Source organism: Copidosoma floridanum, unplaced genomic scaffold, assembly GCF_036245765.1.
Source record: "Copidosoma floridanum isolate Cflo_tuat_1 unplaced genomic scaffold, Cflo_Japanese_pri ptg000019l, whole genome shotgun sequence".
Taxonomy (NCBI): domain Eukaryota; kingdom Metazoa; phylum Arthropoda; class Insecta; order Hymenoptera; family Encyrtidae; genus Copidosoma; species Copidosoma floridanum.
In genome coordinates, this window is record NW_028321896.1 from 13,683,643 (window position 1) to 13,706,371 (window position 22,729).

Below are 22,729 nucleotides of genomic sequence, written 5' to 3' on the forward strand. Positions count from 1 at the left end.
ATCGTCATGGCGTTAAACAGTTATAAGACTTTCATTGCAAGTGATGCGCATCACCTATAGTAATGAATTTTTCATGCAATACTATCGAGTATCATATAACGAGATGAAATTTTTAAATTAAAAAAAAGTATTGAATTTTCTCATCCCCTCAATAAAACCTTAACGATACTCGGTAAAGTTTTTTTTTAACTGTTAAACCATATTGCGCCATAAAATCCGTGCTTCTCTTCGCAAAACACCCCTGCGAGTCATAAAAGCCCCAAATCACCGAGTTTTACGATCTCGAGCGCCGCCTCGTGAAAACGTTCTCTCGGCAGTTCGGTTCCTTGAAAAAAGAAAAAATTAATTCACAAGCCATAAAATCCATGAACCCAACAGCAAGAGGAGCAGCAGCAACAACAAAAACACCAGCAGCCAGTGGGTCTGGATGTGACTAGCGACACCAAGTCGATCGGGAGCTTGAGCCAACGTCTCTTCGAGAGCGACGAGGACGAGGGGATGGTCACTGCACTGGACGAGATTGTCGAGCCGAGTGCCACGCTTACGTGTAATGGCTACTCGATATCTCAGCCGGGCAGCAAGTCGAACCTATTGTTGTGCAGCGAGTGTGACCAGAGAAGCCGAACTTGCGCCATCAGGCCTCGTACACCAAGTGCTGTGACTGGACGCTACGTCGAGGAGCGATTCCATCATGCCTGTGTAAGTTTTTTTTTTTTTTTTTTTTTTTTTTAACGCTTTTAGTCCATTCGTATGAATAGCACGGATAAAGTGGATCGAGGGAAAATTTTTATTGGAGCCTCATTTTTCGGCCTTGAGTAAATCATTGATGTCTGACCAATCATTTGCCTCTACTACTGAAATTTCATCAACATCTTGGTTTTCGAAGGAATCTGATAAAATTTCAATCCCAATAAATTTTAACTTGATCCATAGCTACTTTCGTACGTCAAAATGTGCATGTGCGAACAAATAAAAATTAACAGGGTACTTAAAAAAATAGATAAATTTTTAAAACTTGGTAAAAACAAATACTGCAATTCTTAAGAACAACTACACCACTCATTCTACAGAGTCGCCGTCGTTCCCGGGCCTCTCGATTGGATTCACATATGGATTTTTAATGTGAAAAGTTTGGTCGTAACGGGGCATCCAATAGAAAAAAAAAAAAAAAAACAACAAATTAAAAAAAAAGTTATAAGCCCAGAGAGAATAAATTACGTACGAGCAAAATTGTACAGTATCGGAAAAGTTTTTAATACGCCGGTACAGCGTGTATTACGAGTTTTATTACTACAGTACGTACCTACTTTTTATGAAACCCAGAAATTTCAATGTTCACTTACCCTGTCACTGATGTAAACAGAGCTGCAGTGCACAATAATGCTTGGCGCATACCGTTTATGAATGTTTGTCGATAAAAAATTTTTTGCTCAATGTTTACAAAAGTTTGTTATCAGCCATTCTGTGTTATATATTACAAACATCACTATACTCCTACGGCACATGTATCAATAACCCTTCCTCCAAATGAAAAAAGCTGCTGCCAAGTGACCTATTCCTTTTTATTGAATATTTCCATATATTATGTTATTCAATTTCTTAATTATATTTGATGTCGATTTAGCGCGCGAGCAGTAATTTATGTAATAAAAAATTACCAAGAATTTGTTGGAGAGTAATCCAATATACAAATATGATCAATGTACAATAGAGAATTTTCGAAAATAATGGGACATTCACTCTTAACATTAGAGAAGAAAAGTGGTAGTTTAAAAATAAATTTGGTAAAAAAAGGAGGGTACTGTTACCTGACAAATAATGAGGTCATGTTGCTGTATGATATAAGCACGTATTTCTTAATTTTTGTGTATTTATAAACATGTTTAATCAATACGTGATAAGATACTTCGCTTACTCATGTGCGCGCGAGTGACATCAGACTGGCCCCAGATCCGATTTTAAAACTGCAAGTTGTGAGAAGCTGTTTCAAAGTAAGGTCTGGAACCGACATCGCTCGAGTGTTTGTGAGAAAAATATTTAATTTTCTTGATTAAAAGAAAAAAAAAATGCGTGCCAAATCATAAGTTCACTGCTATCAGAATAATGACAAAATCAAGGCCACTTTATGGCGCTTATACAAATCATAATGAGTATAAACACAAAGGAAACAACGGTACCTATAAAACACCAAACATTATATATGTGTATCCATCCCACGTGATTAATTGTTTGCACCCCATTAAAATTAAAATTCACAGGTATGTCTTATATTTCCTGGTAGAAAACTGTTATTGCCCTTGAAACTGTAAAAATTAACCCAGCAAGAGTAATAAACACCAAAACTTTTGGTCAAGCACCACGTCCAATTTTTTTGATACCCCGATAACTGGGGTAAATTTATGATCTCATGCATACCCGTAACGCACAAAGTCTCCCCATCGGGAAAAAAAGGCCAACCTCACAAAACCACAATCTGGCCCACAGGATCGCCGCCAGCAGCATCATTACCACCATCGGGTCCAACTCGAGCGCGAAAGCTCGGAGGATTCGCCAGCGTGCGCCCACTGCGAAGAGCCGAGCCGTCGACTGGCATCGTCCCAACCCCGGCAGCAACCTCGGTGTCCCCACTGCGAGCTCTCGGAGACGGACGAGGGCGACCTCATCTGCTTCAGCTGCCAAGCCGAGCTGTGCTGTCCCCACTGCGAGCACGCGGTCACCTCGACCACCGACGACGACGAGGCCCCTGCCGCTCTTGTCCCTCCCACGGCCCCTACCGCTCCGGCCAAGGCCCATCACCCGGTGGACGCTAACGTGCGCATACACCTGAACAACCGCTCGCTCGAGGAGGAGTCGGACGAGACGACCACGACCACCACGACTACGGCCGAAAGCGAGGCGGGAACACTGGGCCCGAGGCTGGCTACCATCGTCGAGGTGAAGGGCGACACGACTGCAAGCGAGAACGACGACGAGGGCAACGCCTCGGGGAGGGTCGTCAATGGGGCATCCTCGCCGACCCGGCCGCAGCCCTCGCCCCACCGACAGCAGGAGCAAAAGTCGAGCAGGTTCCTCGGCTACACGATAGTCCTGTTCGCGTGAGTGGGATGGGCATTTTAACGGCTCGTCATCGATTTATCGCAGCCAATAATTTTCGGTGTGGGTCGCGTGTAACCGTGTCAATGTTTTAACGAGCAGCCGAATTTGTACTTTTTAATACGAAAGTAGAAACCACGTAGCTTTTTCAGATGTTTCGAGTCCAACAACCACCAGCAGACTCTACGAGTTGTGCGTGCATGAAATTGTTATTATTATTATTATTATTATTATTATTATCACTATTGTTATTACGCACTTCATCGTTATGACGATTGTAAATTAATAGGTATACGAATTTAATTGATTTCAATGGTACTGACTTTTCATCATTCAAACGAAAAGTGGTGCACGATTTTTCAAAGTCAAGAGTTTTTAAATGTCCATCGAACCAGCTATCAAATTACTTAAATTATACAAGTTTGAACTAACTACGCTTCGATTGCAGGCCAATTATTTTTCCGAAGCGGTGTATGTTGAAGAAACAAGAATACCTGGTCTGTGTATTTGAAAATTTGCACGTTAATTTTTGTGGATTTAGCGTATTTCATTTATTTATAATTTAGAGTGAAACCTTTGATTCTGATGCTGTTGATTCATACATTTTTTGTGATACAAAAAAAAAAAAAAAAAAAAAAAAGTGTTGCGAGCCACGAACGATGTCAATGGCAAGCTGACGTATAACGTTGGCTTTTATCAAAAAAGCCATTTATCATGTAAATACGTATAAACTGCCAAAAAACACCGAAGAATAAAAATTTCGAAGAAAAATTAGCGAGAGCGTCATCGAATAGCTGTAAAAAAAAGAGATTGCGTTGATACTTAATTGTCATTTAATACAAAGTAATACGGTAGCAAGCGACAAGATCAGAAATTTAATACTAACAATTGCACATGTGAAACACGAAGATGGTATGTCATGAAACAAAGTTTCAACAAAAAGTTAACATAATTAACGTGAGTTGTAGGCACAAGTGATATAACGATATTCGATGCACTTGTAATGTAATAAATGGAGATTAAAAAAGTAGTGTAGGTCCCGTGTACATACACACACATCCGCGCATATACACAATACATGAAATAATCCATCAAATTTCGTCAAATACAAGGCGTTCGGGACCAACAAAATTACAAAAAAATTGATAGAAAAAAAAATAGGACAGCCAAAATTCAGAAAATGAGCCAATACGTAGGCTCTTGCGAGAGCAATAGTAATTAAAAGTGGGCAAATCAATTGGACATGCCATAGTTAACAATAAAAGTACGTTTACAGAAAAATTTTGGTACATCGGTACGTGTGGTTAGTGAAACTGATTTCTCACAATGATTTTGAAAAATTCTCCGTATTTAAAAATGTTTAATTTAATTGTGCAATGTTATTCTTTAACGAATGCCCGTAAAGTACATGGTAGAGAATCGAAAAATAGTAGCATCGATACTTCTATAAATATTTACAATATCATATTTTAAATTATCATAAACATCTTCGAGATGAAAAAACAACAATTGAACGCAGCTTCAAAACTTCTAGTCTTTCATTGAAGAAAATAATAACTTGACAGCAAACAGATGCAAGCAAAAAACCAAGGGTGCCGAACAAAAAGCATAATATTTGACTGCCACCTTAATTTTAGTAACAATAACTTGTAATAACAACGCGAATAAGCGTACCGTATATAGTTAGTATTTGTATGCTGCGGGAAATCCAATTCTGTCATTAAATAATCGAAAATGAAGAGATAAGCATAACATAAGCAAGCAAATAAAATTTGACTAATAGTTAATTTTAAAGCAGCATCGAATGCGTATTTTACACGTTTAGAATTAAATAATCATTGAAGAAAAACATAATTAATTGTAGAATGATTTAAAAGCCCGCCATCGACACTCGTGATAATAAAAAAGAAAAATTAATAAATAAAGTTGATAAAAAATATTAATAATTGATAAATAAAAACAAATAATAGTAATAACGATAAAACAGTCAATGACATTGACAGACTGCTTGATACTTTTGTAATTTACGATGATAAAAAGATGAATTGCTCATTTAAAAGACATTTATATGTTTTATCACCTTGATAAAAGCGATCCATTCCTTATATTTGGACAATTTTAACATTGCCATCAACTCGTAGGATAATGTCAAGTGCTGATGTGAATTTTTACAGACAGTAATTCGTAGAATAAACATCAGTTAAACAGTTTAAATTCTGCTACTAGGTTTCGATTTTTTTTTTAAACTATACAAAAATATAATTCATTTTAATTTATTTTAAATAATTATTTGTGATTACGCACGCAAAAAAAAAAAAAAATTGAAAAATCTCTTAAAATTAAAGAAATTAGTTATGAATTTGCACCATAATAAATAATAAATAATACGTCATGAACACTAATAGATCAGGAAAATCCGTTTTTTTCGCCGAAAAACCATTATGCGAAGCTTCAGTAAAGGTTTTCTTGACACATTAAATGCACTTTAGTACGCCAGCTGATTATATCGATCAAAATACTATCTTAAACTATTATAACCTAGTTCTTTACCATCAATATACTATTTGGGAATCATTGATTACTAAAATTTATTAATGAATATCTATTAATTTTATTCAGATATTTATTAGCGTTATGAAAGTATAAAAATATATAAAAACGCGAAAGTCGAATGTAAATTTATAGATTATAATTGTTGTCACCATTATTATTATTATATTTATTAATATTGCAATTTTTATTGTTATTATTAATATTATTTTATATACAATTGTATTATAAAGTTGGTGCAAGTGCCAATAAAGTTATATAAATACGGATAACGAGAGAGAGGCTGATCCAACGTCGATGTTTCTTACTTTAAAAAATTCGTTAACTTTATTTCACCGGAGCTAAAACGAAAAGCGCGGATTTTGAGTATTATTTTGCAAACGCACTGCGTGATCATTCAATGAGATTGTTAATTTTTGTAAATTAGAGGAGGAGTAAAAAAACTATTATTTAAAAATATTGAATTAAAAATTACTATTTTAACAAAAAAATTAGGCCATTTCTTAATCAAATTTTTGTTGTTTATAACAGTTTTCGTTGGTAGAATTGGGGCCTCAATTTAAAAAAAATTTTACAGTCTTTGAAAATTTTAAATGCCCTGCATAATTCTAATTGCTATTCAATATTATTGTTACAAATCACAAAATAGTAAATGTATCTCTAGCTTGTTTTCAGTTGATAAGTACACTCAGAAAACTTACGAACTGTTTAAGATAAAAAAAGTAAAGAGTATATTAATTTTTCAAAGATCTTAAAAAACTGCCAACCATATCAAGTCTTTAAAACAAATTTTTAATTACTTGTTACTCGTACATATGTATATATATACACAAGTAGTGTTTGTACTACGTTTTTTAAAGTTTGAGCATAAAATATTCATATTTTTGACTTTACTTAGTTCGTAATTTAAATTTTAAGGAGGCTGTCTTTTTTTTTTTTTTTAAAGAAAAAGTATTATCCGTTCCCTTATTTTCCTCATTTACTTCACATTTCAGGGCTAATACAAAAAGAGAATAAACTAAAAAAAATGTGATTAAAAAAAACAAAAATTAGAAGGAGAAGGTTATGTCTTAGAAAAGTGTGCATCTTATTTAAATATATGAGAGCTTTTTGACGGCGTGATTCAAGTCACTCATGACATTAGAATTTTGGCACTAATTTATGAAATTCTTTTACACGAAACAGTTTTTTCTTGGCTTAAATAATTTCTTTTAATTATTATGAACGATCAAAAAATATTTATTTGCATTTTATCGCTAGTCAATAAGCTACATTTTCGATGAAAGTTTTCCTTATTTCAATGTGAAATCAATACAATAATAATACTGATAATAAAATGCACACAACTGGTAACTATAATAAGGGAAAAAAAAAAAGATTCGATAATAGATTTCAGAAACTAATAAACTTTTTTTTCGAACGGTAAGTTAAGAATAAAATCATAGGATTAAATATTTGCGATACTAATGATAAATATAAAAAGTAATTAAAATTAAAATTAAAATTGAAATAAAAACCAATGACCTTTTGTAAATACGTATAAGATAATGTAGATGATATACATACATATAAGGGCAAGACAAGAAAAAAAAAAAAAAACAGGTGACGCAATTATACAAATAAAAAAAAAATTATACATAAATATACATAGTAAAAGAGTGCACAATTTCAAAGTGCAGTTAGGTGGTGTATTCCAAAGTAAAAAAAAAAAAAAAAAAAAGAAGTTAATATACGGGTGAGAGGTATTTGTATGATATATGCATGCGACCAATCATATTTATACGACGTAAGAAACAGTTCTAAAAAGAATAAAATAAATATAAATAAAAATAAAAATAAACCTAAACCACTTAAACAAAAACGAATAAATCGAGTTGCCAAAAAACAACGAGCCACGAGTGTTAAAATTTGGGTATGTATGTGTAAAAAGTGTGTGTTTATTGAAAATCTCATGATCGTCGTGCACATTTTTCCTCCCAATATGATAAATTAATAATTACGAACATGTCGTATTTTATAGACATGCGTAGGCGGGAGCTCATTAAATTTTTAACTTGTGCGAGTAACCGATTAAAAAAGAGATTTAGAACCCATGTTGAGAGGGGGCGTTGAGTTCATTTTTCTTCTAAACGAGTACAACAATGTGTGCACTCGCCCATATAAGTATATAAAAAACGGAAGATAAAAGATTTAGCACGTGTGTGTACGTGTGTATGTATATAATAGTGATGAAAAAAATTTTTTGGAGAAGATGTGCGTCCAAAAATCTGTGTTTTTTCACATTTTTCTCTTTTATCTATCACCAATTGAATTATATATGCGTGACTGGGCCCATTATCGTACGATCAAATGTCTCGTCATGAAAATGAAATAGAAACTCGACAAATAAAAATACAGAAAAGATCGAAATCATAATCTCAGCTGTTTTTTTCTTTCATGATCCTAAAATCTCATTCCTGTCTACTGTTATTGTTACGTATGTAATGTAATCAATAATAATTTTTTACCAATGCTTTAAAATAATAACTGTTGTAACGTACAATATGCAACCTTGCATTTTGATTTTTATAATTTGATTTCTCACTAATTTAGGCTGATAGTAAAGAGATCATAAATAAATTTTTTTTTAATTTTAGGTAAGGCTTTGCATCAATTATAAAACTAGTGCACCTTCAAGTTTATTTAAATATTTTTGATTAAATGGTGAGAAAAAAAATAGTATCACTACAAAAATATGCTAACTTTCAAAAATATTACAGGAAATAAAAAAAATTCTCTATTAATGTATATCGTTTAAAATTTGTTATTATGTTTGGAATGCATGAACATTAAGCTGTTGAGTTTCAGCTATTATTAGACAGATATGTTAGAAAACTATGAAAAAAGAAGTTTTTTAAAAGATCAATATTTGGTAAGATATTTGTTTTATTAGATTACCACATTTATTTTTACATAACATACCAACTTAAAAATTCATCTAAAAATAGTTCATGGTTATACTATCAGAAATTTGCGATTTCATTAAAATATTTTATTAGAATTATCGTTTTTTAAGTAGTGATTTTGTCTTAAATAGCTGATGAACTTATTATAACTTTTTATGAAAAAAAAAAAAAAAAAAAAAAAGAACTGATATTACAAAATTTACTAGTATCTGATGTGATTTACTGGTGTAAAAAAAAATAAATAAATAAGATTTTTCCAAATCCTGCGTTATTTTGTACAAATTTTGATAAAGAAATCACAGTGTTATTGAAACCAATCATAAGTTCGGTTTAGCTTATGCCATGTAGTTTAGTATAAGTCTTAAATATTTAGAAATAAGGTAAATGTAATGAGTTTTTTTACCAAAATGGAATGGGTAAGTACATTTTCTGTAACTATATTGGTCATTGAAAATTTGTTAATAAATAATTCGTTATTCGCTTTTATGTATGGTTGCTAAAAGCCAAACTGAAAAATTTGCTACTCCCTTTTTTACCAACTCTAGGTAGTATCAAGTTGATAGAAAATAAGTTAATAATTGTTTTATTCATCAAATGTACGTTCATTATGCCATAATAATTACGAAAGATGTGTTTAAGAACTTGAAAAACAGTCATTCAAGAAATAAACGTTGTAATTATAATTCATTTTAATCCATATGTACTTATGAATTTTATTCTAACTGGACAACGTAACAACGTCCTCTGTAGGAAATGTTGTGAATCAAAAGTTAAAGAACATTATATTTGGACTGAACATGACTGTCAACCAGTAACGTTATCAGATGTAATATAATGGGATATTTATTTCTTGTAAAGATCGTACGATGCATTTATTTATTACTCTATATTTTTATGGAAAATATCCTTGTTTACATATTCATTCAACATCAATTTTGAGACAATATTTAATATTACACAGTTATGAAATTTATAATAAAGAAAACATATTCATGTTATAAAATGTTGATGTATAAATTGTTGAATAAATTCGATACGCCAATAACTCAAGAACGCACTACTCCGGCCGAAGCTTGCAATCTGTTTAAAGCATTAAATTGTACCATCTGCAACACAACACTGGAGATTTGGTAGTGTACAGAGTGTGGTACAAAATTATTTTTTATTTCACGCATCTGTAACGTAATATAATCGAATCCATAGAGGTTTACATAACAATGACAGCAAATACATAATAAGAGATAATACAATAATACCCACAAATATTGATAACGAAAGTAGTCAAAGAAATAATACTAAAATTTTTATTATTATTCTTATTATATTATAATAATGTCAACCACAACAAAAATAACACTAAAAATAAAAAAATTCATCTTATCGAATTTTAGATAAGCTTGTAAAATGAAATTCATTTAAAAATTTTTGAAAATGCGGGGAGGCTACAAAAATTCAAAAAAATTTCATCTTAACATGCTTACATGGAAAAATTCGCATAAAATATTAATATCTAAAATAACATAAACAATATCAATTATCATACATTCAATAGAGTTACTTTTTCTTAAAACACGTATTATTATAGAATTAATCTGGTACTTGCAGAGTCAGCTCATAGGCTCAAACCAACACATACCATTTTGTACTTGCAAAAAAATTGTTGAAATTAAATTTTATACATTTAGCGTGTTATACGGTCAAACGTCTACATGTAGATTGACAATAACGCATAAAATGAGTGTGTCAATACCTAAAATGTATAAGACATCGGAACATCAGTCGTCGCATGACTGATCGCCAATTCACGCAAGCGCTAGCTTACTCGCTTGGAAGCTATTGAAATAGGTACTGCAAACGAAATGACTTTAACAATTGTCACAATACTTTCTCATGATAGAGCAAAACGAACACAGACGAAGAGAGTCTTAGCGGTGACAACTGACAACTGTTGCATGCAAGACCGTACTAGTGCAAAATCGTACGCTCTCGTTCACGCACATGCATAAATATGTATATACAGATACATTACCCTATTACACGCTTAATATTGACAAATTGACAAATTTTATCAATAACTTATTTCCATCAGACGTGTATATATCCTTTTCTTTTATCATGAGACCTTGCCATACTAAATATGATAAAAAAACATGGGATATTTTGATAAATAGCAAAAATGACTTTTTATAGGATAATAAAAAATATACATAAATATCACAATACCAAATTATAAGAAATACAATAGCAAAAACGTTATACTTGCAAAATTAATGTGAAAATTACATATTATACTTGAAAAAAAGTTACAAAACAATCAAAACACATAATGTTAATAATGAAATAAAAGTTAAAAAATATGTTAATTTTTAAATTAAGTTCAGCGTAAAATTATTGTTATTCAAAAATTTCTATTTTTTTAGATTTTTGTGTTTGCCTTTAGATCTTAAAAACTATTAAATTTAAAAATTGTCTTAAACAATTTCTTAGTATAATCGTTGTACGTGTGTAATCATATACACCTGCCTTTAATTTTAATAGTCGACAATATTATCCATCAAAATAACAGGTAAGAAAGTTACCTATAAATAAGCTGAAAAGTAAATTAATTTCATAATAAAAATAAATAAAATAATTTAAATACAACTGTATTTAAATAGATACATGAGACATTTAAGATATTCAATATTTATTTGCTATGAGTACATAAGAACAATAAAAACAGTATAATTTACGTCCATACATTCTGCTTGCTCTATGTGTAACGAACCTATTTGACGTGGCAAAACTAAGTATATATGGATCATTTAAAAGACATATTTAGTTCGTAATATTTAAAAAATGCTGATTACCATCTTTAACTGTGGAGTTATAAATTTTGTGCTTAAACAAACAAATTTTTTAACACTTACATGATAATTCTTTTTTTTTTCATTTTATTTGTAGTTTCAACGGATATTGCTTACTTTTTCACACTACTATTACCAGTAATAAAAATAAATAGATTTAATTATTTTACATTTATAAAATGCCTTTTTTTATTGTTCAACTAAACAACAATGTAAAATTTAGATGTTTATTAGTATCAGAATAATAATAATAATAATCGTATGGTAATAATAATTATTATTATTACTAAGTTACAAAAACTTATATATTTAATTCTTAATTTATTAACTCATTATTAACTGATACGTTAAAACTATAAAACCCTTGGTACAGAACATAAGTTAAAAATCATAGTCAAAACAAAGAAAAACGGAAGAAAAAAAAAAAAAACAAGAATACTGAAAAAAATTTCGGGTATACCTAAGTACATTCAAAAAAAAAGTTTCTCTGTCATAAATTTAGCACACTTTTATGCAATATACATTATAATAGAGCGCGTAGACATTCAAAATCCTTAAAAATAAAGTTATTTTCAAGAGAATAAATACGGCGATTGGAAAGGAGAGGTAGAGAAGGGAAAGGAATACAGTAAGTACCGTTAAGTAGTGCTTTCTCAACAATATTCTGCATTTCGATTGAAGCAAAAGATCGAGCACGTGGTCGGGCTCTCGAGCCTTTCACTTCAATTTCGTGCATCTATATAATAGATAGTAAAAATATGCGAGCAAGTACGATGAAAAAAGCCATTGAACTATATACTCTTATATTTAGCATTACGTTAAAAATTCAATGAATGATGATTCACTATTGATTCACGCACGTGGTACGTGCGGAACCACGCGGATGTTTAATGGGCAAACATTCTTTTCGTCGGTTTTTTCAGACTTCTAAGATTTCCTTGATGTTTAATGATAAGTTATCGAAATGTTCTTTAAAAATCCATAAAGTGGTGAAATAATGTGTACATACTTGTCAAAGTGCCGGTGAATAACCAAATTCAATATTTTTTCCTAACGATTCTCAAAACGCTTGTTTTAACCTACAGCTAAGATTTTCCACATCTTACAAAATTCAACAATCAAAAATTAGTCCATAGTCTAAACGCCTCCCTATCTATTTGTTTCGTTTTTTCACTGCATCAAAATTTATCAGTTATTTTTAAATAATTTGAATCCAAATATCATTTTTTTTTCTAAGTATTTTCTACGTTAAGTGTAAGTTGAAGTTAAATTGTAAGTTGTAGTAGGCTTTTATTTTTGAAAAAACGGGTTTTATTTTATTTTTATGAAACAATTGTATAGCATATAGATACCTGTCTTGGACTGAATGCTGAACTTATTAGTCAAACCAGGTGATTGCAACTACTGGTGGTCTTGCTACTATATAATGGGATAAAATGCTGTATTAATTCAACTCATGAAAATTCATATTTACACCTTAGGGTGTTTTTATTACTTACATATTTTAATTCGTAAAATGACTCAAAACAAAAAACTTTCGCTGCACTGCTTGAAAACAAGTCATCATTACACGATGTATAACCTCGCCAAAGTAATAAAAAGTTATACACGATAAAGTATTGCAATTTTTTTTTTTTTTTTTTTTTTTTCATAGAAGAACAATCAATATTACTTGTAGAGTTCCCTCTGAACAAGTCCAAACTAAAAGTTTTATTTCAATACCACTAAACTCAAGCTCAAACAGAACACATTTTCACAAGTCAGAGTGCAAGGTACCGAGTTATGTTATTGACAAAAATGTAAAAAAGTCTCACAATGTAAACCATGAAAAACATATGTTACATGTACCTGCAAAATGTGTAAGCAAAGCAATCTGTCTCCGCGTTCCGACAAACGGGATTTTTCGAAAGTGCGGCCGTAAGCGCGCGCAAAAGAGTATGCGTCCCCTCCGCCAGTCGCGTTCGTCCGTGCGCACATTCACTTGGCTTCAGCTCGTTGAGTCTCTTTCTGTCGTAGCATCTGGAGGTGAGTGGTCGTGTGTGCGCGTCTCTCTGGTCCTACATACATATACCTATACCGCTGTCTGCCCGTCGCTCGTTGTTCATTGTACGAATAGTGTGTGCCGAGGCTACAAGTAAAAACTCCCGGCGAAGCCATCGAGGTAATCCGCGAGCCCTGGACCCGTATTCCTGCCATCCGGATCTGTAGATAGTGCCTTGAGTCGCGGGCCTCCGCTAGGCTAGTGCTTGCGAACATATTTTTCCGTATTTTCGGGAGTTTGATATTGTGCCGACGTCGAAAATATGGGAGAACCCGGGCGGCGCGTGGCCACCGCACGCTTGGTTACACTCTTTCGCTAGGGCGTTTTCTTATGTTCTTCGAAGTACCTTTACCTGGACAGTGTCGCACGGTTTCCAGGAGATAATCCAACGTCCTCATCTTTTTACCGGTTGACTCCTTTTTTTCAACATGGGCGTGTGGCCGCCGTTGGCAAGATCCCCGTGTCTATATAAAATTGTAAAAGGAACGGTAGTGCATTACGTGTGCCGGCGAAGCGTACAAGCTATGATTTATTCTTCCTTAACTCGCAATTACTCTTTCCTGATTCAAAGTTCGTTAGGTTATTCGGAGAGTGCAAGTGTTGTCGTCGCCATCATCACCGGGAAGATAAAGGATAGAGAGCGAAAGAAGCACGGCTGAGATACCGGAAACTGCAAAAATGGCGTTCACCGAGGAGATTCCTTTTTCCATTCCCACAACCCGTATGTGCTTGACTCCAAAATACCATGTTCCCAAAGTAATTTCTACCCCTGCAACATGTGAGCGCGCTCGCGTATGTGTGTGAAGTGCCCACCGTATGGCTGCTCCTTTTTTGTCTCCACCTTATTCACTTTAATTTATCGTTCGATTGTTCTCCCAATCTGGGCAACATTCCAGTGTTCAAAACAATTGACAATTTAGCTCTTGTTTGTTGACAGCATGGCGACGTTGCGAAAATATTTCCGGCACCCGCATGCAGTCCGCTGATTCTCGTTCAACATGTATTGTTCGCCAGCTCGTTTTGAGTACGAATTTTCCACAGACTATAGGATAACTCGGACTATCTATTATGTTATTTCTCTTTGACTTTGTTCGCCGAACGTTGGCAGTAAGAAAATCCGTGACAGATGTTCTGCTAGACAGTCAGTACTTGCGGGCAAGGGAAACAAGTCACATTCGAAGTATTTTTTATTTTTTAAGTACGAGACCGGATAGCTTGTAGCGTCAGCTCTTCCCAAGAAGAGGCGGAGGATTCTCTCTTCCTCTCTCCCGTCTTTCTTTCGCTCTCTCATGGCTCTTGGCAACGCAGCAGCAGCTGCCTGTTCTCGCGCAACGTACAAAATGGCTGCCGTTTCGAGAACGTTCAGCACCGAGGGGCTCGCCACGTGGATTTCGTACGGATTTGCAAACCGGTCACTTTATTGCGCCAGATTTCGTTGAACAAGTCACAAACCAATGCGCATATATTTTGTATTAGATCGGCACTAGATTAGGTCGTTGATACTCGCAGGGGCAATTAGCGGCTTATCATGTGTAATTTTCATAATCACCCGGGTGATCATAATTATTTGTTTATTTTGCGTTGGCACTACTTGATCACTGTGCCACCGTTGTATCTTTAAACAACGTGGTCTGCTATTACCTAACCTAATTTCATTATTACTTATGCACTGTGATGATAAAAATACCCCATCATTCGCGGTTTCCACCGGAGGACTATGTCCGTTGACGGCTGATGCGTCTGAGTGCAAGTTAAACTGTTCATTTAAGTCAAATAAGTGCCAACTCAACAATAAACAACTCGTACATAACAGCTCTTTACACAATGTGTTACATTAACCCATATTGTTTTATCACTTTCAGATTTGACCAGACTTTTATAAACAATCAATCAAAATGGGTAAGGAGAAGGTTCATATCAACATCGTCGTCATTGGACACGTAGATTCCGGAAAGTCGACCACCACTGGTCACTTGATCTACAAATGCGGTGGTATCGACAAGCGTACCATCGAGAAGTTCGAGAAAGAAGCCCAGGAGGTAAGCCTTGGATTTCAACCTTTCAATATGCATCCAACATAAGTTTCAAGTGGATATCATTTGCAAGAGTCCACAAGAAACTTGTTGTATCTTACCTCAACTAGATATTTAATAAATGATGATACAGCTTACCATTCATTCGCGGTTTTCACCGGAAGACTTTTGTCTAGTGACGGCTACATACGTCTGAATCTAACATACAAAGTAATCCCTGTTACTTTTATACAAAAAGAATCTACAATTTCAAATTTTCTATTTACAGATGGGTAAGGGATCCTTCAAATATGCATGGGTCTTGGACAAACTGAAGGCTGAACGTGAGCGTGGTATCACTATTGACATCGCTCTGTGGAAGTTTGAAACCTCGAAATACTACGTCACCATCATCGACGCCCCTGGTCACAGAGATTTCATCAAGAACATGATTACGGGAACGTCACAAGCTGATTGTGCTGTGTTGATTGTCGCTGCTGGTACTGGTGAGTTCGAGGCCGGTATCTCGAAAAATGGCCAGACCCGTGAGCACGCTCTGCTTGCCTTCACTCTTGGTGTCAAGCAGCTCGTCGTTGGTGTCAACAAGATGGACTCTACTGAGCCGCCATACAGCGAAGCCCGTTTCGAGGAAATTAAAAAAGAAGTCTCTTCCTACATTAAGAAGATCGGTTACAATCCAGCAGCTGTTGCTTTCGTACCCATCTCTGGATGGCACGGAGACAACATGTTGGAGCCATCCAACAAAATGCCCTGGTTCAAGGGATGGGCGGTTGAGCGAAAGGAAGGCAAAGCTGATGGTAAATGCCTTATTGAAGCCCTTGATGCCATTCTCCCACCCTCCAGGCCAACCGACAAGGCCCTTCGTCTTCCCCTGCAGGTAAATACCTTTAATTATCATTTCTATTATAAGTAAAATATGTTGTATTTTTATTTAAATGATGTAAAATCTACCACTTCATTCGCGGTTTCCACCGGAGGACGCTGTCCAATGACGGTCGAAGATGTCTGATAACTAATAAACTTACTCTCGAAATTATTGGTGCATCTATATGAAATTACATTAATTCTTTGATTGTACATTTCAGGACGTGTACAAGATTGGAGGTATTGGAACGGTACCCGTCGGTCGTGTCGAGACTGGTGTCTTGAAACCTGGTATGGTTGTCACCTTCGCCCCAGCTGGTCTTACCACTGAAGTCAAGTCCGTTGAAATGCATCACGAAGCCCTCACGGAAGCCGTACCCGGAGATAACGTTGGTTTCAACGTTAAAAACGTCTCTGTCAAGGACTTGCGTCGTGGTTATGTCGCTGGTGACTCAAAGAACAATCCACCCAAGGGTGCAGCTGATTTCACTGCTCAGGTAAAATATTTATTTTTTTCCACGGTTTATTAGTTAATTTTTGCACTATGATGATAAACTCGATTCATCATTCGCGGTTTCCACCAGAGGACTTGTTTCTATGATGGTTGATGTGTCTGAGTGCCTTAATAAAATCTTTAAATTCTAACTAAAAATTTAATTGGATTTTAAAACAGTTATATGTTAACTGAAACTTCTCCATTTCAGGTCATCGTATTAAACCACCCTGGTCAAATCAGCAACGGTTACACGCCTGTGCTTGATTGTCACACAGCCCACATTGCCTGCAAATTCTTTGAGATCAAAGAGAAATGCGACCGTCGTACTGGCAAGGCCACAGAGGAGAACCCCAAGGCTATCAAATCGGGTGATGCTGCCATCGTCAACCTGGTCCCAACCAAGCCTATGTGCGTAGAGTCCTTCCATGAGTTCCCACCCCTTGGGCGTTTCGCTGTTCGTGACATGCGTCAAACAGTCGCCGTTGGTGTCATCAAGTCCGTCAATTTCAAGGACGTCACTGGAAAGGTCACCAAGGCCGCTGAAAAGGCCCAGAAAAAGAAGTAGTCTTAGTTTCCGCGCACACGAGCCTACGGCCGCAGATGCCCGGCTCTTTCAACCTTCAGCGGCGGCGCAGCCAGCTATCGCAGCAGCTATATTACTCCTATTACCACCCACGTTACCGCCACCGCTGCGCCGCGCCTTTCCTTCCAGCAATATCAGCAACAGCTATCCGGCTGTGGCTGAAAGGCTCGTCCATCTACCCAGGCGGCTCCGACGACACTTCTTTCATCGCAAAGAGTTCCGCAGGAAAGGAAGTTCGCCTGCCTCGCGTATGAAACTCGACTATTAACCTGGAAGGCTGGGAGCGACGGAGAAGGCGACGTTATAGGACATGCGCTGTTGTCCAGCTGAGCGCCGCCACTGCAACTATTTGATCATTTGTGTACCAGTTTCACAAAGCAACAACAACAACAACAACATAACAACGTCGTGGAAGAAGACCAATAACTTAACTTAGCCGATCTTTATATTTTCTAATTATTATACGAAAATAATAAAAATCCTATATCTGCGATATTCGAAAAACACCTCAATGTTTTTTTTAAATTATTGTTCATTGTTATTTTTTATCAATTGCTTCAAACGCATCTTTAAAATACAACACAATCTACATTTATACATTTTTTTTTTTTATAAGCCAGGTGCTTCTAACTTTCATTTCCCGATCGTTTCAAAGATAATTATCAATGCAAATCTAACTGCATCTGTTCTAATAATTAAAATAACGCTCGTTACAATTCTTTTTGTGACTAATTTTTTGATACATGGAGAGAGTATGACTGGAGCAAAAAATCCTATGAAACTAGTTTTTTTACTATGAATGAATTATAACAGTCGCTTTTTTTAAACAAGTACCGCAGCAGATGAAATCTTCCAACTCTTAAGTCTGATGAATTATAATGTCTAATCGCATGCTTTTTAATAAAGTCAAAATGTAATTTTTGATCAAGTACGTAGTATTTAATTTGTGTCCGTTGTATCTGCATATAGTATGCAGTTGATAAGCGACATGAGCGCAAAATAAAGAAGCTGTAGAAATAACCATGTCTTTGATTATCTCATTACAGTTTCTCTCGTGCGAGACCGTTCCTTGATTATTTATTTTAAATCCATCTGGACAACCTGCAAACTGCGCTAATATCGACTCATTACAAATAGTTAATTGTGACGCCCCTTCGAAGTAAATGTACTTATACACATATAGAAGTGCAATTATCGATACATTTTATCGCTAATCGCTTGATGAAGTTGAGATTTGAGATTCTCAACTTGAGAATTCTGATCGTCAGTGATGACGATTCGTCACCGGCTCACTCTTCTCCCTCTTTTAGCATGCACATATACATATATATTTACATACTCAATGTTTATGTGGTCTGCTAATATAGCAGACCAATCGACGTTTGTAAACATGGCTGGGAACATCGCAAATTTAGCATCGCCTGTCTTATCTAAGATAATCAGTGCTGGTCCTTCGTTTACATCCTTTGGAGTAAGTGTAATATTTTACTCAACATATGATGATGTCTTTATAAATATCTAATCCTAGAGCTAAAATCGCATTCAATACATTATTTTTGAGGTTAGAATTTTTTATTGTCAAAAAAATAATATCGATGAAAACATTGCATGGATGTGTAGGGTATACATCATAAGCCTTTTTTATTTTGAATCGTTTGGGGCTTAAAGACATTGATGATTTATACAGGTATCCTTTAAATTTATCATTAAATATTTTTAGTTTCAACAAGTGCGAAATAAATGGACGAAATTTAAAACTATGCGAGATATGAAGAGAAGGCAGTTGACCAAAGAATCTGCTCCGGACAGGCTACGACTTCTTGGTTTGAAGAGAAACAATATTCTTCCACTCGAAATAAGAGTAAGTTGTGTACTATGTGTTGTAGCAAGCCACTAAAGTCATTTGAAGGTGATGGTTTAAATTCAAAAAAATTTTTTATAGGATTTAGCTAGCCAAACTTTTGTAGAAACAATACCAAAGTGCTCTTCAAAGATCGGAGTCACACGTCGCTGTGTTGTCACTTCAAGAGGATATGGTACGGTTTATAGGTGGAGAGTATCCAGATTTGTTTTTCGTCATTTAGCCGATCACAACCTATTGTCAGGTGTGCAAAGAGCCATGTGGTGAAAACTTAGTATTTTAAGAAAAATTTTTAGAAAGAATCGATGAATTTGGTAAATATTTTGTTGATGAAATGAGTCATAAAATAAATTTTCTTCTATGTTAAGAATATTGCATTTTTCTGCTTTTGTTAAACATAATTCGGTGTCTTGTAAAAAAAGCAATAACTGCAAATATGATGTAATTTATTGTGTAGAACTAGTTAAGTTTCATACAGAGAGAAATTTCATATAGATAACTTTGTTGTAAGTATCTAATAAGTTTTTTAATCGGTAAAATAAAAATACACAGTATCTCAGAAAATTAAACAAATAACTACAAGACCTACTGCACTTTTGTTTTTAGTTTTGAGAAATTACTAATTTGGGGATTCAGGGAATCTTATACAATTCATCACTTTCATCATATACATAAAGCAATGAATATAGACCTTGAAATTTAAACCTCAGTTAAATCTGTCATGGTCTCTTACACACTTTACATTCAGATCTTTGGTTTCAACTATTATCAGCTAGTATATGCATCCTTCATTACGTAAAAATAATTTACAGTTGTTGAATTTTCAAAAAAAAAAAATTTCAATCCATGGGATCAAAATGATTTTTACAAGTAAATACTTTATGCACTATTCATATTTTATTCTCAAATACTCTTACTACTTTCGTAAATAGTGCAATTTTTAAATAAATAAAAAATTACCAATTTCTATTTTTTCTGTATGCATTATACAATTCATTGTAAAAGATGATGGGGACTCTTTTCGCTAGTAAAAATTCCAAAGAAACCTCAAACTTTTTTTGAATTAGTCAGCCAGCAAACTACCCCTAAGCTTGGAATTGAGTTTTCCTAATGTGATTTTTTAATTCTTTCTGACCTTACCCTGCAGGTACGTATGTAACAAAATGCAACATTACTCGTAGGAAGTCGATTTTCAAAGCCTGTATTTTATTGAGCTAGATCTTGCTGCATGTAAATACACAGGCAGGCCTCAATCGCGCTATATTTATTATACATATTTCATGAGTGTAAACGACGGGGCTGTGCTCTCGCTGCTGTTGTTATTACAAAATCGTATGTAAAACTAGGAGGCGAGAGTTTTTTTTTTTTCACAATCCGCTTACGTGTGTCGATTGGAGTGATCTTTCATTGCACAAAATACGGACGGAGTTAGAAAAATTACGCAGTTGTTAAAGAAGATAGTAAAGCGTATATAGTTATGCGGCTGTTTTTTTTTTTTTTTTAAATTCTTTTTGTTACGTTTGCAATTAGTAACTAATATTTCATTCACCTAATCTTTTTCGGAAAAATTTTTCACAGTGAATTACTTTAATCCAGTTGAAGTTTTTAACGCACTCTATTGTAAATAAAAATTAAAACTCTATTCTGAAGAACAAAAAGAGACGATAATTTCGATGGAACTAAAGTTTTTGGACGCCGAAAAGCCGGAGCCTGACATTCAAGTAAAGTAAATTTTATCATTAAAGAAATCGTTCAACAGTTTTTTGCACCGTGCTGTAGTTTTTTTTTTTTTGTTCACTAAGAGTATTTTTATTTCGTTTTGTTTATTTTTACGTATCATATGAAGAACTTTTCGAAATGCTTTCTTTCATTTGTTTATTATACACATAATAATATAAGTTGTGAAATCTTATGTAAAAGATCGTTGGCTTACTCACAAATTATTTTTGTTGTAAAAATTATGTACTGTCTAAATTATATCAATCTAGTAATCAATGACAATTTAATACAACAATATGGGAAAAAAATTTTATTACAATTTACAATCATAATTTAAATTAAAATAACAATGGTTGCATTATCGCTGTTACTGTTGTTTCAGATTAATATTAAAAAATGATTCCTACGATTACGTGAGCATGAAAAAAGTACTTACCTGGGAACCTTTTGTATATATATGTTGCATTATTTATAATAATAACGGATGATATCATTCTAAGGTAGATGTCACAGTACTCGCTCACTTAGCAGACGAAATGTCCCAATAGTCGGTCACTTTTTTTCTTTTATAGGCCTTCGTTATATTTTCAATTGGGTTTATACATTAACTTGTATTGAAAGAGTAATTGCTTAGTGTCTGAATAGCTACCCGATTTATATATGTTTTGAAAATTTATAGTGAAAAAATCAGCCAGATGACCGACTACTGGGACATGACCGAGTACTTGGGACATCGACCTTAGATAAAAATTTTTGTACACACTTCAACAAGAGCTAGAAAATTTTAAGTTTAGAACTACGCAAATACATGATTCTGAAAAAAAAAGAAAAAATTATGAATAACTTGCCTGGCGTTCGAGTTTTACCGCTATTTTCAGATAAGAATTCATGATTTTATACCAAAAAAAAAAATTTTGTACACCTAAATCCCAAAAACACCGCTTTCACAATATCCAGGTATAAAATAATTGCACATTTTTTATTTGCAATAAAATTTTCTTCCACACACCAGACATTTCTTTGGAATCTATCTAGGGTTGAGTTTATTTTCTAAAATGTTTCAAAAATTCCTACATCTCGTCAGTGGTTTCATAATTTTAATTTTACATAAAAAAATTTATATAAAAATTCGGTTATTTTTGAAACTTAGAAAAAAAAAATGAAATTAATAGACCAAAATTATCCATTTAAATAAAAATTTTGTAGTTTCAAAGTACACGTCACACATTATTTTGTAATATGCTTCATAGTGAGCTATTTTTCGTCGAAAATCTCGGAAAGAAAGATAATTATTTTATAAAATAAAAAGGTCATGTTTCAGCATCTGAAGCATTTTTGACCGAAAAAAATCTTTGCCACTCGTTTCTCTAAACCACCGTATTTATTTCAAACGTACCAAAGTCCACAAGTAGTTCGCACGTTGTTGGGTGGTACATGTGAAAGTGGAAAACTCGAGGGTGCGTAGTAGCTAACACACCCAGTGTTAGCCGACGATTGGCAGGCGCCACTTCTCCAAGCGTCTCAATTCCTCACGAAAAAATCGCGCAGTGTAGTATATTTTTTTTTTTTAGCTTACCTGATAATAATTAACATGCGTTTACACGAAAAAATTAAATAAATCAGTTTATAATTACTTAAAGTCCGGATAACTGTATTCTGTGCCGGGTAATATGATTTCTTTGCAGTCCAATGACGCTT

General features: G+C 34.1%; 4 protein-coding genes across 5 annotated transcripts in view; all 4 read left to right on the forward strand.

The window, feature by feature from the left end:
- Nucleotides 1–457, forward strand: part of LOC106642513 (uncharacterized) — a 110,813-nt gene extending 110,356 nt beyond the window's left edge. The window contains exon 14 of the mRNA XM_089592739.1: nt 379–457. The gene's annotated coding sequence lies outside the window, so the exon portion shown is untranslated. The remainder of the gene's footprint in view (nt 1–378) is intronic.
- Nucleotides 7–3,099, forward strand: LOC106644956 (uncharacterized). The gene is made up of 3 exons (XM_023390425.2): nt 7–36; nt 379–699; nt 2,485–3,099. Exons 1-3 carry the CDS (start codon nt 7–9, stop codon nt 3,097–3,099), a joined length of 966 nt encoding a protein of 321 aa, XP_023246193.2.
- Nucleotides 3,100–13,406: 10,307 nt separating this feature from the next.
- Nucleotides 13,407–18,046, forward strand: EF1a-F2 (elongation factor 1-alpha F2). Of its 2 annotated transcripts, none has more exons than XM_014359594.3 (5): nt 13,407–13,459; nt 15,338–15,514; nt 15,777–16,385; nt 16,594–16,869; nt 17,077–18,046. In XM_014359594.3, exons 2-5 carry the CDS (start codon nt 15,371–15,373, stop codon nt 17,431–17,433), a joined length of 1,386 nt encoding a protein of 461 aa, XP_014215080.1. In that variant the 5' UTR covers nt 13,407–13,459; nt 15,338–15,370; the 3' UTR covers nt 17,434–18,046. The 2 variants fall into 2 exon arrangements, with proteins under 2 accessions (XP_014215080.1, XP_014215074.1); XM_014359588.2 differs by lacking the exon at nt 13,407–13,459 and adding an exon at nt 13,467–13,595.
- A 755-nt stretch (nt 18,047–18,801) lies between these two features.
- mRpS14 (mitochondrial ribosomal protein S14) lies at nt 18,802–19,875 on the forward strand. Its single transcript, XM_014359519.2, has 3 exons — nt 18,802–18,922; nt 19,172–19,312; nt 19,394–19,875. Exons 1-3 carry the CDS (start codon nt 18,842–18,844, stop codon nt 19,577–19,579), a joined length of 408 nt encoding a protein of 135 aa, XP_014215005.2. The 5' UTR covers nt 18,802–18,841; the 3' UTR covers nt 19,580–19,875.
- The last annotated feature ends 2,854 nt before the right edge of the window (nt 19,876–22,729 follow it).